A 15,716-nucleotide genomic window follows, 5' to 3' on the forward strand; every position below is an offset into this window, starting at 1 on the left:
GCGCGCTCCGCGGCAGAGACCACGCCCTCAGCGGAGGCCACGCCCATCCCGCCCCGTGGCCCCGCCTCCAGGAGCCGCCCCCTCTGTGACCACGCCCCCGCGGGGCCGGTGCTCGGCGCTGCCCGGGGGGACCGACCCGGATCGATCTTTTCCGAGCTTTTTACCGATCGTTAGCGATCTTTACCCGTCCGTGCCGGTCGTACCGGGCCGTCCGGTCCCGTCCGGTCCCGCCATGGCGGCGCCGTCGGTTCCCGCCGGGTTCCAGTTCGCCATCGATCGCGGCGGCACCTTCACTGACGTCTTCGCCCGCTGCCCCGGGGGTCGCGTCCGCGTCCTCAAGCTGCTCTCCGAGGACCCGGCCTACGGAGACGCCCCCACCGAGGGCATCCGCCGCGTCCTGCAGGAGGTGCCGCCGCCGGGACACCCCCCCCCAGATCCCCTCGGGACACCCCGAGACCTCCCCCTAAGACCCTCCCCCCGGGGCTCTCCCCTGGGACAACCCGGACCCCCCCTCCGGACCCCCTCGGGACCCCCGAGACACTCATGGGACACCCCGGGACCCTCCCCCCGGGACCCTCTTCCTCCCCCCGAGACTCCCCCAGGGACTCTCACTCGGGGCCCTCCCCAAGACCCCCCCGTACACCCCCCCCGGGATCCCCTTAGATCCCTCCTGGACTCCCCCAGGGCCACACCCGGGAACACCCCCCACGCCCCCCCCAGGACGTGTCCAGGACCCTCCCCTCAAGACTCTCCCCCCCCCCGAACCCCCCCCCCCATACCCTCCCCACTGGGACCCCCCCTCCAGGATCTCCCCGAGACCCTCCCCCCGAGACCATCCCCCTGGGATCTTCTCCTGGGACCCCCCCGGACCCCACCCCACTGGCACCTCCCCAGGACCCCCCCGGGACCGCCCCCCAGCCCCGGCCCCACCCCGGGCCAGCCCTGTGCCCCCTCCGAGGGCTGGGGGTTGGGGCAGCCTGGTCCAGTCCAGACCCCCCCTTCCCACCCTGCACCGGGGGGGCCGAGGGTCTGGGGGGGGGGCTGAAGGTCCACGGGGGCACCGTGGGGGTGAGGGTTGGGGAGGGGGGGGATGAGGGTCCACAGTGGGGCCATGGGGCTGAGGGGCTGGGGGGGGGACTGAGGGTCCATGATGGGACCATGGGGGTGAGGGTCTGTGATGGGCCATGGGGCTGGGGGGGCCACAGTGGGGCTGAGGGTCCACGGTGGGGCCATGGGGCTGAGGGTTGGGGGGACTGAGGGTCCACGGGGGTGCCGTGGGCTGAGGGTCTGGGGTGGGGCTGGGGGTCCACAGTGGTGTCGTGGGGCTGCGGGTCCGTGGGGGTCCATGGGGCTGAGGGTCTGGGGGGGATGCGGGGCTGTGGGGGGCCTGTGGGGGGTCTGTGGGGCTGCGGGTCCGTGGGGGGGACCATGGGGCTGCAGGTCCGTGGGGGGGGGCATGGGGGTGATGGTCTGGGCGTGCTGTGGGTCCGCGAGGGGGCTTGGGGGGGGCCGTGGGGCTGGGGGGCCGTGGGGGGGGGCCATGGGGCTGCGGGTCTGGGGGTGCTGCGGGGCCAGGGGGGGCCATGGGGCTGCAAGGCCATGGGGGGGCCGTGGGGCTGCAGGTCTGGGGGTGCTGCGGGGCCGTGGGGGGCCGTGGGGCTGAGGCCCGGGGTGCCGGCAGGAGAGGGGGGTGCCGGTGCCGCGGGACCAGCCCCTGGACGCCTCTGGCATCGAGTGGATCCGCATGGGCACCACGGTGGCCACCAACGCGCTGCTGGAGCGCCGGGGCGAGCGCCTGGCCCTGCTGGTCACCCGCGGCTTCCGTGACCTCCTGCACATCGGCACCCAGGCCCGGCCACGCATCTTCGACCTGGTGAGGCCCGGCCCCGCCGCCGGGGCACCCGCAGCGCCGGGGGATTAGGGTGGCACTGCCCTGCCACGCACGGCCTCCGGGAGCGGGGTGGCACGTCCCTGCGTGACCCACACTGCCCTGGGTTGGGGGGGCACCTCCCCGTGACCTTCACCTTGTGGGATTGGGGTGGCACGTCCCTGTGACCCACAGTGCCCCAGGTTGGGGTGCCACGTTGCCCTGCCCCAATGCCACCCAGGCTCAGGGTGCCACGTCCCTGTGACCTTCACCATCCGAGATCAGGGTGCCACGTCCCCACGACCCAGATCATTGGGGGTTGGGGTGCCACGTCCCTGTGACCTTCACCTTGTGGGATTGGAGTGACATGACCCTGTGACCCACAGTGCCCAGGGTTGGGGTGCCACGTCACCCTGCCCCAATGCCACTCAGGCTCAGGGTGCCACATGCCCGTGACCTTCACCTTGTAAGATTGGGGTGACACGTCCCACACTGCCCCAGGTTGGGGTGCCACGTCGCCCTGCCCCAGTGCCACTCAGGCTCAGGGTGCCACGTCCCTGTGACCCAGATCATTGGGGGTTGGGGTGCCACGTCCCCGTGACCTTCACCTTGTGGGATTGGGGTGACACGTCCCTGTGACCCAGATCATCTGAGGTTGGGGTGCCATGTCCCCATGACCTTCACCATCTGAGATCAGGGTGGCATGTCCCAGTGTGACCCACATCATCTGGGGTTGGGGTGGCACGTCCCCGTGACCTTCACCTTGTGGGATTGGGGTGCCATCCCTGTGACCCACAGTGTCCAGGCTCAGGGTGCCACGTCCCCGTGACCTTCACCTTGTGGGATTGGGGTGACACATCCCTGTGACCCACAGTGTCCAGGGTTGAGGTGCCACGTCCCCGTGACCTTCACCATCTGAGATCAGGGTGCCACGTCCCCCTAACCCACACCACCCAGGCTCAGGGTGCCACATCCCCGTGACCCAGCTCATCTGGGGTTGGGGTGCCACGTCCCCGTGACCTTCACCTTCTGGGATTGGGGTGGCACGTCCCAGTGTGTCCCACACCGCCCTGGGTTGGGGTGCCGCATCCCCGTGACCCACAGTGTCCAGGCTCAGGTTGCCACGTCCCCGTGACCTTCACCCCCCGGCACTGAGGTGCCACGTCCCTGTGACCCAGCTTATCGGGGGTCGGGGTGCCACATCCCCGTGACCTTCACCCCGCGGCACTGGGCTGCCCCATCCCGGTGCCCCGCGCTCTCCAGGCTCAGGGTGCCCCGTCCCGGTGGCCCGCAGCGCCTGGACCCGGGCTGGCCCAGCCGCGTGACCAGCGCGGCCCTGTGACCGGCACCGCCGGCGCTCGGGGCGATGTGTCCCCGTGCGACCCCAACCCCGTCCCGTCCCATCCCGGCGGGGCCCGGTGCGTCCTCTGCCCGCCGCGGACGTCCTTGGCGGTGGTGGGAAGTCACCGGGTGCCGCGTCCCGTGAGCGCTGCTGGGCACTGCCGCGGCCTCGCGCCAGCCCCGGCCCCGCGCCAGCCCCCACGCGCCGCCCCGGTTGGCCGGTGGCCAGCGGCAGCTCCGGCGGCACCGGCCAGGCCAGCGCGGCCCCGGGGTGGCCCACTGGGGAGGGGGACTCACGGTGGCCCCCCAGGGTGATGATCCAGCCCACGGTGGCCCCCCAGGTGACATCCCAGTCCCATGGTGGCCTCCCCAGGTGACGTCCCCATCCCACGGTTGCCCCCCAGGTGATGTCCTGGTCCCACAGTGGCCCCCTCAGGTGACACCCCCATCCTGTAGTGGCCCCCCGGGTGACATCCCCATCCACGGTGGCCACCCAGGTGACATCCCTGTCCCACAGTGGCCCCCTCAGGTGACACCCCCATCCTGTGGTGGCCCCCCAGGTGACATCCCCATCCCATGGTGGCCCCGCAGGTGACATCCCTGTCTGTGGTGGCCCCCTCAGGTGACACCCTGGTCTCATGGTGGCCCCCCAAGTGACATCCTCATCCCACAGTGGCCCTCCAGGTGACACCCCCATCCTATGGTGGCCCCCCAGGTGGCACCCCCATCTGTGGTGGCCCCCCAGATGACACCCCCACCCTGTGGTGGCCCCCTGGGTGACATCCCCATCCCACGGTGGGCCCCTCAGGTGGCACCCCCATCCTGCAGTGCCCCCTAGGTGACACCCCTGTCCCACGCTGGCCTCCTCGGGAGACACCCCCATCCCCGGTGCCCCCCGGGTGACATCCCGGTCCCCGTCCCCGTGCAGGAGGTGGCGGTGCCGGAGATGCTGTACGAGGAGGTGATCGAGGTGGACGAGCGGCTGATCCCGCACCAGCCCGGCTGCCGCCTCCCGGGGAGAGAAACCCTCCCGCTGCTCGAAGGTGGGGACCACCACCACATCAGGGCATGGGGGGGGGGGGGTCTGGGGGATGACATCATGCCATGACCCCCCCTCCTGGCTGTCCCCAGGCTCCATGGGGACATCCCTGCTGGTGCAGCGGCCGCTGGAGCTGTCGGCGCTGCGGCGGGAGCTGGAGCGGGTGCTGGCGCGTGGCATCCGCAGCCTGGCCGTGCTGCTGCTCCACTCCTACGCGTGAGTCCCGCGGGGGGGGACGGGGACACGCCTGGGGACACTCCGCACCCACCTGACACCGTCCCCCCGGCAGCTGGCCTGGCCACGAGGAGCAGGTCGGGGCGCTGGCGCGGGAGTTGGGCTTCCAGCACGTGTCGCTGTCGTCGGCGGTGGCGGGGATGGTGCGGGCGGTGCCGCGCGGGTACACGGCCTGTGCCGACGCCTACCTCACCCCCTGCATCCAGCGCTACTTGGGCAGCTTCCGCGACGGCTTCGCCCGGCAGCTGCGGGTGAGCGGGGGCGCCGGGAACCCCCCCGGTGGGTGCCCGTGCTGCTGGGACCCCCATGGGCACACATCCAGCATGCTCCATGGGCACCCATCCTGCTGGGACTCCCCTGTGGGCACCCATCTCACTGGGAGCCTCCCATGGGCACCCATCCAGGACCCCCCTGTGGATGCCCATCCTGCCAGGACCCCCCCACGGACACCCATCCTGCTGGGACACACCATGGGCACCCATCCAGACCCATCCCATGGGCACTCATCCTGTCAGGCCCCCCCCATGGGTACCCATCCCACCAGGACCCCCCCCCGGGCAACCAGGACCCCCCTCATGGGCACCCATCCCACCTGGCCTCCACCATGGGTACCCGTCCTGCCAGACCCCCCCACCACGGGCACCCAACCCTCCCCCCCATGGACACCCATCCTGCCAGGACCCCCCATGGGCAACCAAGACCCCCCATGGGCACCCAACTCACCAGGACCCCCCATGGGCACCCAGGACCCCCTCCCCATGGGCACCCATCCTGCCAGACCCCCCTGCCATGGGCACCCAGGACCCGCCCCCCCCTCATGGACACCCATCCCACCAGGATCCCCCATGGACACTCATCCAGGGCCCCCCCCATGGGCACCCATCCCACCAGGAGCCCCCATGGGCAACCAGGACCCACTCCCCCGCCATGGGCACCCACCCTGCCAGGCCCCCACCATGGAAATCCAGGACCCCCCCATGGGCACCCATCCTGCTGGGATCCCCCCTGGGCACCCAGGACGCTTCCATGGGCACCCATCCCGCCAGGACCCCCCACCATGGGCACCCAGACCCCCCTCCCAATGGGCAACCACCCCACCTGCCCCCCCCCACCACCATGTGCCCCCCCCAGGACGTGCCGGTGCTGTTCATGCGCTCAGACGGGGGCCTGACCCCGATGCAGCACTTCAGCGGGGCCCGCGCCATCCTCTCGGGGCCGGCCGGCGGCGTGGTGGGCTACGCCGCCACCACCTACGGCCACCACGGCGGGCAGCCCGTCATCGGCTTCGACATGGGAGGTGAGAGCGGGGGGGGACAAGGGGGGCCAGGGGCGGCCAACTGGGGCTGAGCCGCGCTCCCCCAGGCACCTCGACGGACGTCAGCCGCTACGCCGGCGAGTTCGAGCACGTCTTCGAGGCCACCACCGCCGGCGTCAGCATCCAGGCGCCACAGCTCGACATCAACACCGTGGCGGCTGGTGGCGGCTCCCGCCTCTTCTTCAGGTGCGGTTTGGGGAGACGCCGCCACGTTGAGGGGGGGTCGGGGCGCTGCGGGGGGGGTGTCTGTGGTGGAAAGCACTCGCCAGAACCTTCCGCGGTGGCGGCGTGGTCGTGACACGGCAGTGGTGCGGTGGTGGCACGGTGGTGACGTGGCGGTGGCGTGGTGGCGGTGCCCTTCCCCGCTCCCGCCGGTGTCTCCCCTCCAGGTCTGGGCTCTACGTGGTGGGCCCGGAATCGGCGGGCGCCCACCCTGGCCCAGCTTGCTACCGCAAAGGTGAGTGGCCGCGGGGCTGGCGGTAGCCACAGGGCCACCAAGGCGCCTGTGCTCACCAGCTGCCCCGGCGCAGGGGGCCCGTTGACCGTCACCGACGCCAACCTGTGCCTGGGCCGCCTGCTCCCCGAGTATTTCCCGCGTATCTTCGGGCCGGGCGAGGACCAGCCGCTGTGCCGGGAGGCGGCGGCGCAGGCGTTTCGGGATTTGGCCACCCGTATCGACGCCTTCGTAGCCGGCACCGGCGCCCGCCGGCCACTCTCAGTGGAGGAGGTGGCCATGGGCTTTGTGCGGGTGGCCAACGAGGCCATGTGCCGGCCCATCCGCGCCCTGACGCAGGTGGGGGTGGCCCCAGGGGTGGTTGGGGGGTTCCCAGTGTTGCCGGCACAGGTGTCACCGCGCGGCGTTGTGTGTCTCCCCCCCCCCTCCACCGCCAGGCGCGGGGTCACGACGCCGCCCGCCACGTGCTGGCCTGCTTTGGGGGTGCGGGGGGGCAGCACGCCTGCGCCATCGCCCGCGCCCTGGGCATGAGCAGGGTCTTCATCCACAAGTAGGTGAATTGGGGGGGGGGGCTGGTCCCAATGGGGGGTGGGGGGGGGCACCCAGCACCCCCCAGTTGGTGTTGGGATGTTCCCAGCCGCTGGGGAGATGATGTGGGGTTGGGGGGCTCTGCCCCCCCCCCCCCCCCCGAGGTGGGTGTGTTGGGTTTGAGGGTGTCGCAGCCCCCCCATCCAAGCAGATGGGTTTGGGGGTGTCCCAGGTCCCCCCAGTGGGTGGGTTTGGGGGTACCCTGGTCCCCAGGTGGGTGTGTGGGGTTTGGGGGTGCCCCTCGGTGCTGGGTTTGGGGGTGCCCCTGAGTGTTGGATCAGGGGGTGCCTGTGGACCCTGGACATAGGGGTGTCCTTGGGCACTGAGTCTGGGGGTGCCCCTGGGTGATGGATATATGGGTGCCCCTGGGCCAGATCAGGGGGTGCCCCGGGTGCTGGGTCTGGGGGTACCCCTGTACACTGGGTGTGGGGGTGCCCCTGGGTGCAGATCTGGGGATGCCTCTGGGTGTGAGTTGGGGGGTGCCCCTGGGTGCTGGGTGTGGGGGTACCCACAGGCACTGGGGTTTGGGGGTGCCCCTGGGTGTGGATCTGTGGATGCCCCTGGGTGTGAGTTTGGGGGTGCCCCTGGGTGTGGGGGTGCCCCTGGGTGCTGGATATCGGGGCGCTGCAGATGCTGGGTGTGGGGATGCCCCTGGGTGTGAATCGGGGGGCGCCCCTGTGCGCTGGGTTAGGGGTACCCACGGGTGCTGGGTGTGGGGGTGTCCCTGGGTGATGGATATCGGGGTGCCCCTGTGCGCTGGGTGTGGGGGTGCCCCAGGGCCGGTCCGGGCTGTCCCCACGGGGGGGTGGCAGCGGTGGCAGCGGGTGCCCCTGGGCGCAGGTACAGCGGGGTGCTCTCGGCCTACGGGCTGGCGCTGGCGGACGTGGTGCACGAGGCCCAGGCGCCCTGCGCCCTCCGCTACGAGCCAGCTGCCTTCGCCCGCCTGGACGGGCGCATCGCCGCGCTGCAGCAGGAGTGCCAGGACGCGCTGCGGGCCCAGGGCTTCGCCGGGTGAGCCCACGGGGTGCCGGGGAGGGGGGGGGGGGACACCCGGACGTGGGGGCACCCCGCGGTGACACAGCGGTGCTGCAGGGAGCAGATCCGCACCGAGGCGTTCCTGCACCTGCGCTACGAGGGCACCGACTGCGCCCTGATGTGCTCGGCCAAGGGGCACCCGCCCACCCCCGACTCCTGCCGCGCTGGCGACTTCCTCGCTGCCTTCACCAGCCGGTCGGTCCCGGCGCTGTGAGCCCCATCCCAGCACCATGATCCCCATCCCAGTGCCACAATCCCCGTCCCAGTGCCACAATCCCTATCCCAGTGCTGTGATCCCCATCCCAGTGCCACAATCCCCGCCCCAGCACCACGATCCCCATCCCAGTGCCACAATCCCCGTCCCAGTGCCACGATCCCCATCCCAGCACCATGATCCCCGTCCCAGTGCCACGATCCCTGCCCCAGTGCCGCGATCCCCATCCCAGTGCCGTGATCCCCATCCCAGCACCACAATCCCCGTCCCAGTGCCACAATCCCCATCCCAGCACCACGATCCCCATCCCAGTGCCACGATCCCTGTCCCAGTGCCACAATCCCCATCCCAGTGCCACAATCCCCGTCCCAGTGCCACGATCCCCATCCCAGTGCCGTGATCCCTGTCCCAGCACCACAATCCCACCCCAACGCCAATCCCCATCCTGGCACTGCCACGCCGTGCCAGGGGTGGCCGGGGTCTCCTGGTGCCCCCTTGCCGCAGCCGGTGCCCACTGCCCGCCCCCCAGGTACCTGCTGGAGTTCGGCTTCACCATCCCCGACCGGCCCGTGGTGGTGGACGACGTGCGGGTGCGCGGCACCGGCAGCAGCGGCGTCAGCTGCGACACCCCCCTGGCCCCCAGCGGGAAACCGGCCCGTGTGGAGACGGTGAGGACGGGGACGGGGGGGCCTGGCGGGGCCTGCGGGGGGCAGGGGGTGACCCGACGGGGGTGACCCGGCGGGGGGTCCCGCAGGTGACGCGGTGCTACTTCGAGGAGGGGTACCTGGAGACGCCGGTGTTCCTGCTGGAGGAGCTGGCCTGTGACCACCTCGTCCCCGGCCCCGCCATCATCATCGACAAGAATAGGTGGGGACCCCGGGGGGATGGTGGGTTCCCAGGGAGCTGGGGGGGACCCCAAGGAGCTGGTGGGGACCCTGGTGAGATGGTGGGGAACCCAAGGAGCTGGTGGGGCCCCTGGGGGGATGATGGGCACCCTAAGGGGATGGTGGGCATCCTGGAATGACAGCAGGACTCCAGGGAGCTGGTGGGGATCCTGGGGGATGGTGGGACCCTGAGGAGCTGGTGGGTCCCTGGGGGGCTGTTGGAGACCCTGGTGAGGTGTTGGAGACCCCAAGATGCTGGTGGGGACCGCAGGGGGATGGTGGGGACCCCAGGAAGTCAGTGGGGACCCCAAGTAGCTGGTGGGGATCCTGGGGGGCTGGTGGGAACCCTGAGGGAGTCAGTGGGGACGCCAGGGTGACAGTGGGACCGCAGGGGGTTGTTGGGGACTCTGGTGAGATGGTGGGGACCCCAAGAAGCTGGTGGGGAACGCGGGGGGATGGTGGGAACCGCAGGAAGTCAGTGGTGACCCCAAGGAGCTGGTGGGGACCCCAGGGGGGCTGTTGGGGACCCCGAGGAGCCCTGCGCCCCTCGAACTCAGGGTGCCGCCGCCCCCCCCAGCACTATCGTGGTGGAGCCGGGCTGCACCGCCAGCCTCACCCGCTTCGGCGACGTCTCCATCGCGGTCGGCTCGGGGCCCCCCCGGCCCGTCGGCCCCCAGCTCGACGCCGTCCAGCTCTCCATCTTCTCCCACCGCTTCATGAGCATCGCAGGTGGGCTCCGAGGGGGGTACTGGGGGGGTCTCGGGAGGAGGCAGAGGGGCTCTGTGGGGAGGGGGCTCTCTCTTGAGGGGTCCCCCCCTGTCCCGCTGCTCCCCCCGCAGAGCAGATGGGCCGCATCCTGCAGCGCACGGCCATCTCCACCAACATCAAGGAGCGGCTGGATTTCTCCTGCGCGCTCTTCGGGCCGGACGGGGGGCTGGTGTCCAACGCCCCCCACATCCCTGTCCACCTGGGCGCCATGCAGGAGACCGTCCAGTTCCAGGTACGAGAGGGGGGGAGTCCCCCCCCCAACCCAGGACACCCCCTCCCGCCCCCCCCAGGACCCGCTCAGCCCTTCGCCATGCTGTTGTAGATCCGCAACCTGGGTGAGGACCTGCGGGAGGGGGACGTCATCCTCAGCAACCACCCCTGTGCGGGGGGCAGCCACCTCCCCGACCTCACCGTCATCACCCCTGTGAGTGTGGGACCCCCCCCAGGGCACCCCGGGGTGCAGGAAACACCCCCCTCCTTTCAATCCCAGGATGCTGGCTCAGCGCTGGGCTCCCTCCCCGCCCCAGGTTTTCTGGCCAGGGGTCCCCAAGCCCGTCTTCTTTGTGGCCAGCCGTGGGCACCACGCCGACATCGGGGGGGTCACCCCCGGCTCCATGCCCCCCCACTCCAAGGCGCTGCGGGAGGAGGGGGCTGTCTTCGTCTCCTTCAAGCTGGTGAAGGACGGAGTCTTCCAGGAGGAGGGTGGGTCTGTGCCGGCACGGCGGGGCCGTGGTGGGGACATCAGGGATGTGGTGAGGACGTGGTGGGGATGGTGGGGACGTGGTGCGGACAGTGGGGACACGGTGGGAATGTGGTGGCGATAGTGGGGACGTGGTGGGAACAGTGGGGACACAGTGAGGACACGGTGGGGACATGGTGGGGACATCAGGGATGTGGTGAGGATGGTGGGAACACGGTGGGGATGTGATGGGGATGGTGGGGACATCGGGGATGTGGTGAGGATGACAGGGACAGCGGGGACACGGTGGGGATGACAGGGACAGTGGGTCATGGTGGGGGACACGGGACGATGGTGGGGACATGGTGAGGACAGTGGGGACAGGGTGAGGATGTGGGGATGGTGGGGATGACAGGGACAGTGCGGACATGGTGGGGACTTGGTGAGGACACGGTGGGGTGACAGGGATGCAGTGGGGATGGTGGGGACTTGGTGAGGACATGATGGGGACATGGTGAGGACACGGGGATGGTGGGGACACGTTAAGAACATGGTGGGGATGGTGGGGACATGGTGGGGATGGCCGGACCACAGTGGGGATGGTGAGGACATGATGGGGACAGTGGGGACATGGTGAGGACACTGGAGATGGCAGGGATGAGGTGGGGATGGTGGAGATGTCATGGATGTAGTGAGGATGGTGGAGATGGTGGGGACAGTGGGGACACAGTGAGGACATGGTGGGGATGGTGTCGCCATGGGGGAGATGACAGGGAGGCGGTGGGGGTGGTGGGGACATAGTGGAGGTGGTGGGGATGTCAGGGACGTGGTGGGGACTTGGTGAGGACACAGTGGGGCTGGTGGGGATGTGGAGGGGATGGCAGGACCGTGGTGGGGACACGGGTGAGAACACGGTGGGGATGGCAGGGTCATGGCGGGGAGATGGCGAGGACACACTGGGAATGGTGGAGATGGTGGGGACATCGTGGGGACACGGTGGAGATGGGGACATGGTGGGAATGGTGGGGACACGGTGGAGATGGTGGGGACATGGTGGGGACGTGGTGAGGACACAATGAGGACTTGATGGGGACACAGTGAGGACACAGTCGGTGTGGCAGGGCCGTGGTGGGGACATGGTGAGGACGTGGTGGGGATGGTGGGGACATGGTGGACATGGCAGGGCCATGGTGGGGACGGTGGGGACATGGTGACATGGTGGGGACATGGTGGGGGTGGCAGGACTGTGGTGGGGACACAGTGGGGGTGACAGGGACACGGTGGGGATGCAGTGGGGACAGTGGGGACGCAGCGAGGACACAACGGGGTGTTAGGGCCACGGCGGGGCTGGTCACCCTCCACCCTGGCCCCACTCACCCGCCCCCCACAGCGGTGACGGAGGCCCTGATGGCGCCGGGCCGCGTCCCCGGCTGCAGCGGCACCCGGAACTTGCCGGACAACCTGTCGGACCTGCGAGCCCAGGTGGCCGCCAACCAGAAGGGCATCCAGCTGGTCACCGAGCTCATCCGCCTCCACGGCCTCGCCGCCGTCCAGGCCTACATGGCCCACATCCAGGTGGGACCCCCCACCCTGGACCCCCCCAGCACCCCCGGGCACCCCCCAAACCCCGGGCGCCGCCGCGTGACGCCGCCGTCCCCAGGCCAACGCCGAGGTGGCTGTGCGGGAGATGCTGAAGGGTTTTGCGGCGCGCTGGGGCACGGCGCTGGAGGCCGAGGACCGCATGGACGATGGGTCACCCATCCGCCTGCGGGTGCAGGTGGACCCCCAGGAGGTGAGTGGGTGGCCCCACCATGCTCCCCCCACCCCTCTGTGGCTCCACGATGGGGTTTGGGGGACCCCCCCCCACGGGTCACCCCCTGGGGGTCCCCACAGGGCAGCGCCGTCTTCGACTTCTCGGGCTCGGGGCCGGAGGTGTACGGGAACTGCAACGCCCCCCGCGCCATCACCCTCTCGGCCCTCATCTACTGCCTGCGCTGCATGGTGGGCCAGGACATCCCCCTCAACCAGGTGAGTGGGGTGTGTCCCCCCCCGGGCACCCCTGGGCTGTGGGAACCCCCCACCTGGGGCACCCCTGGGCTGTGAGACCCCCCAACTACAGAGCACCCCCATCTATGGGACCCCTGGGCTGTGGGACCCCCGCCTGAGGCACCCCTAGGCTGGGGGACCCCCCAGCTGTAGGACGCCCCCAGCTGTGGGACCCCCGACAATGGAACCCCCAGGCTGCAGAACCTCCTGTCTGGGGGATCCGCTGACTGTGGGACCCCCCCCAACTGTGGAACCTCCCAGCTATGGGACCCCCAGGCTGTGGGACTCCCTTGACTGTGGGAACCCCTGAGCTATGGGACCGCCTGGATGTGGGACCCCCCCGATTATGGGACCCCCACCTATGGGACCCCCTGGATGTGGGACCCTTGGGCTGTGAGACCCCCAGGCTGTGGGACTCCCCCCGCACCCCCCCACCAGGCAGACCCCCCAGAAGAGCCTGGTGCTGGCCCTGGGTGGGGGGGGGGGGGGGGGCGGTCCTGGCACCCCGATCCCCCAGGGGGGTGCTCTGGGACCCTGATCCCCTGGGACAGGGGGGTCCTGGGGCCCCAACCCCTTGGGGTGGGTGGGGGGGTCCTGCGTCCCTTCTCCCCCAGGGCAGGAAAGTGTGTGTGTGTGTGTGTGTGTGTCAGAGTGCTGGTGGTGTGGTGGGGCAGGATCTGGGGGGCTGTCTAGGGCTGAGGAGCCTCCTCACCCCCCCCCAGGGCTGCCTGGCCCCTGTGCGCGTGGTGATCCCCAAGGGCTCCATCCTGGACCCCTCCCCTGAGGCCGCCGTGGTGGGGGGCAACGTCCTGACCTCCCAGCGCGTGGTCGATGTCATCTTCCGCGCCTTCGGCGTCTGCGCTGCCTCCCAGGTAGGGACTTGGCGGGGCCTGGGGGCCTGGGGTGCTGGGGTGACAGGGGTTGGGGATCCCAGGGACATGGGGGGCCTGGGGGTTGGGGGGCCTGGAGGGTCTGGGGACCCAGGGAGGTGGGAGTCCAGGGGTTGGGGGCCCTGGGGGCTGGGGGTCCTGGGGTGCCAGGGGTCGGGGGTGCTCGGAGTTGGGGGTCACAGGGGTCCAGGGTGCTGCAGGTCACAGGGGGTCAGGAGTTCCGGGGTGGGGTTGGAGGTCCTGGGGTGCTGGGGATCGGGGGTCCTGGGGGTCCCAGGGGTTGGGGGTCCCAGGGGTCGGGGGTCCTGAGGGTCCCAAGGATGGGACTCCACAGCTGGGGGTGTGTGGGCTCCCCCACGCCCCCCCCCCACCTTCCAGGGCTGCATGAACAACGTCACCTTCGGCAACCAGCGCGTGGGCTACTACGAGACGGTGGCGGGGGGCGCGGGGGCCGGCCCGCGCTGGCACGGCCGCGCCGGCGTCCACACGCACATGACCAACACCCGCATCACCGACCCCGAGATCCTGGAGCAGCGGTGAGTGCCGGGACGAGGGAGGGGCTATCGGAGTTTGGGACTCAACCCCCCCTCCGTGTGTGTGTGTGTGTGTGTCCCCCAGGTACCCCGTGGTCCTGCAGCGCTTCGAGCTGCGCCGGGGTTCGGGGGGCGCAGGGCGCTGCCGGGGGGGCGACGGCGTCGTGCGGGAGCTGCTGTTCCGCGAGGAGCTGGTGCTGTCGGTGCTGAGCGAGCGCCGCGCCGTCCGCCCCTACGGCCTGCGAGGTCAGCGGGGACACCCCCCCCCCCCCCGCAGGATCCCCCCCTTCATCACCCTCTGACCCTACACCCCACTTTTCTGCCTCTTAGGGGGCAGCCCCGGCGCCCCCGGACTCAACCTGCTGCTGCGCCGCGACGGCCGGACCATCAACCTGGGCGCCAAGACCTCGGTGACGGTGGAGCCGGGGGTGAGCGCGGCGTGGGACCCCCCCAAAACCCCCCCAACACCCTCCCCCAGCACCCCCTGACCCCTCCCCATTTCCTCCGCAGGATGTTTTCCGTCTGCAGACCCCCGGCGGGGGTGGCTTCGGTTCCCCCGAGGACGGGGGGGACCCCGAGGAGCCCCCGGAGCTGCCGGCACCCCGGAGCTTCGCCGAGCGTGGGAGCGTCTTCGAGTACCGGCGGGCACAAGAGGCCGTTTGAGGGGGGTCCCTGTCCCCCCCCCCCCAAGCTGTTGGCAGCCCCCATCCCCCGGTCCACACTCCCCACGGGGCAGCCCCCCAACCCCAGATACGCACAGTCCATGGGGCAGCCCCCCCAACCCCAGCTATGCACCCCCTCAAGGAGCAGCCCCCCACCCCCTCAATCTCTACCCCTCAGGCTCCTGCCCCCCACCCCAAAGAGGGGGGACCGGAGGGTCACCCCGCTGTGGGGCAGGGCGCAGCCTCTCGCCCCCCCCAGCTTGTGCTTCACTGCACCTGGGGCTCAGCCCCCCCGAATGGGGGGGCCCAGCCCCAAGCATGGGGGGCTCCCCCTGCCCCCTCCCCGCTCCCCAACTCAGTGCCTTTCAATAAATGAGCCTTCAGGCCCTTCCCGCAGGGCCGTGGTGGGGGGGTGGGGTTGGGGGGGTGCTGGGGGTCCCTCTGGCAGGCAGCTCCCCCCCACCCCAGGGGACCCCAAGGAGCAGAGCACGGGAGTCCTCAGGGAATGGTCCCCAAGGGTCCCCAAGAAGAGGTTCCCAAGGGTCCCCAAGGAGCCATCAAGAGGGTCCCCAAGGGTCCCCAAGAAGAGGTTCCCAAGGGTCCCCAAGGAGCCATCAAGAGGGTCCCCAAGGGTCCCCATGAAGAGGTTCCCAAGGGTCCCCAAGGAGCCATCAAGAGGGTCCCCATGAAGAGGTTCCCAAGGGTCCCCAAGGAGCCGTCAAGAGGGTCCCCATGAAGAGGTTCCCAAGGGTCCCCAAGGAGCCGTCAAGAGGGTCCCCATGAAGAGGGTCCCCATGAAGAGGTTCCCAAGGGTCCCCATGGAGCCGTCAAGAGGGTCCCCAAGGGTCCCCATGAAGAGGTTCCCAAGGGTCCCCAAGGAGCCATCAAGAGGGTCCCCAAGGGTCCCCAAGAAGAGGTTCCCAAGGGTCCCCAAGGAGCCGTCAAGAGGGTCCCCATGAAGAGGGTCCCCATGAAGAGGTTCCCAAGGGTCCCCATGGAGCCATCAAGAGGGTCCCCAAGGGTCCCCATGAAGAGGTTCCCAAGGGTCCCCAAGGAGCCATCAAGAGGGTCCCCAAGGGTCCCCAAGAAGAGGTTCCCAAGGGTCCCCAAGGAGCCGTCAAGAGGGTCCCCATGAAGAGGGTCCCCATGAAGAGGTTCCCAAGGGTC

General features: G+C 70.4%; 1 protein-coding gene across 1 annotated transcript; it reads left to right on the forward strand.

Annotated features, from left to right (window-relative positions):
* Positions 1 to 91: 91 nt before the first annotated feature.
* Positions 92 to 14,939, forward strand: OPLAH (5-oxoprolinase, ATP-hydrolysing). Its single transcript, XM_074889715.1, has 26 exons — positions 92 to 406; positions 1,682 to 1,873; positions 4,137 to 4,251; positions 4,340 to 4,463; positions 4,537 to 4,732; positions 5,613 to 5,778; positions 5,844 to 5,982; positions 6,186 to 6,253; positions 6,327 to 6,589; positions 6,688 to 6,800; positions 7,679 to 7,849; positions 7,931 to 8,068; positions 8,617 to 8,755; positions 8,842 to 8,954; positions 9,549 to 9,700; positions 9,811 to 9,971; positions 10,062 to 10,163; positions 10,267 to 10,441; positions 11,809 to 11,993; positions 12,079 to 12,210; positions 12,312 to 12,446; positions 13,187 to 13,336; positions 13,733 to 13,890; positions 13,973 to 14,133; positions 14,218 to 14,315; positions 14,398 to 14,939. The coding sequence occupies exons 1-26, from the start codon at positions 233 to 235 to the stop codon at positions 14,548 to 14,550; spliced, it is 3,873 nt and encodes a 1,290-aa protein (XP_074745816.1). The 5' UTR covers positions 92 to 232; the 3' UTR covers positions 14,551 to 14,939.
* Positions 14,940 to 15,716: the final 777 nt, after the last annotated feature.

The sequence above is a fragment of the Strix uralensis genome, chromosome 1, assembly GCF_047716275.1.
Source record: "Strix uralensis isolate ZFMK-TIS-50842 chromosome 1, bStrUra1, whole genome shotgun sequence".
Classification (NCBI taxonomy): Eukaryota; Metazoa; Chordata; class Aves; order Strigiformes; family Strigidae; genus Strix; species Strix uralensis.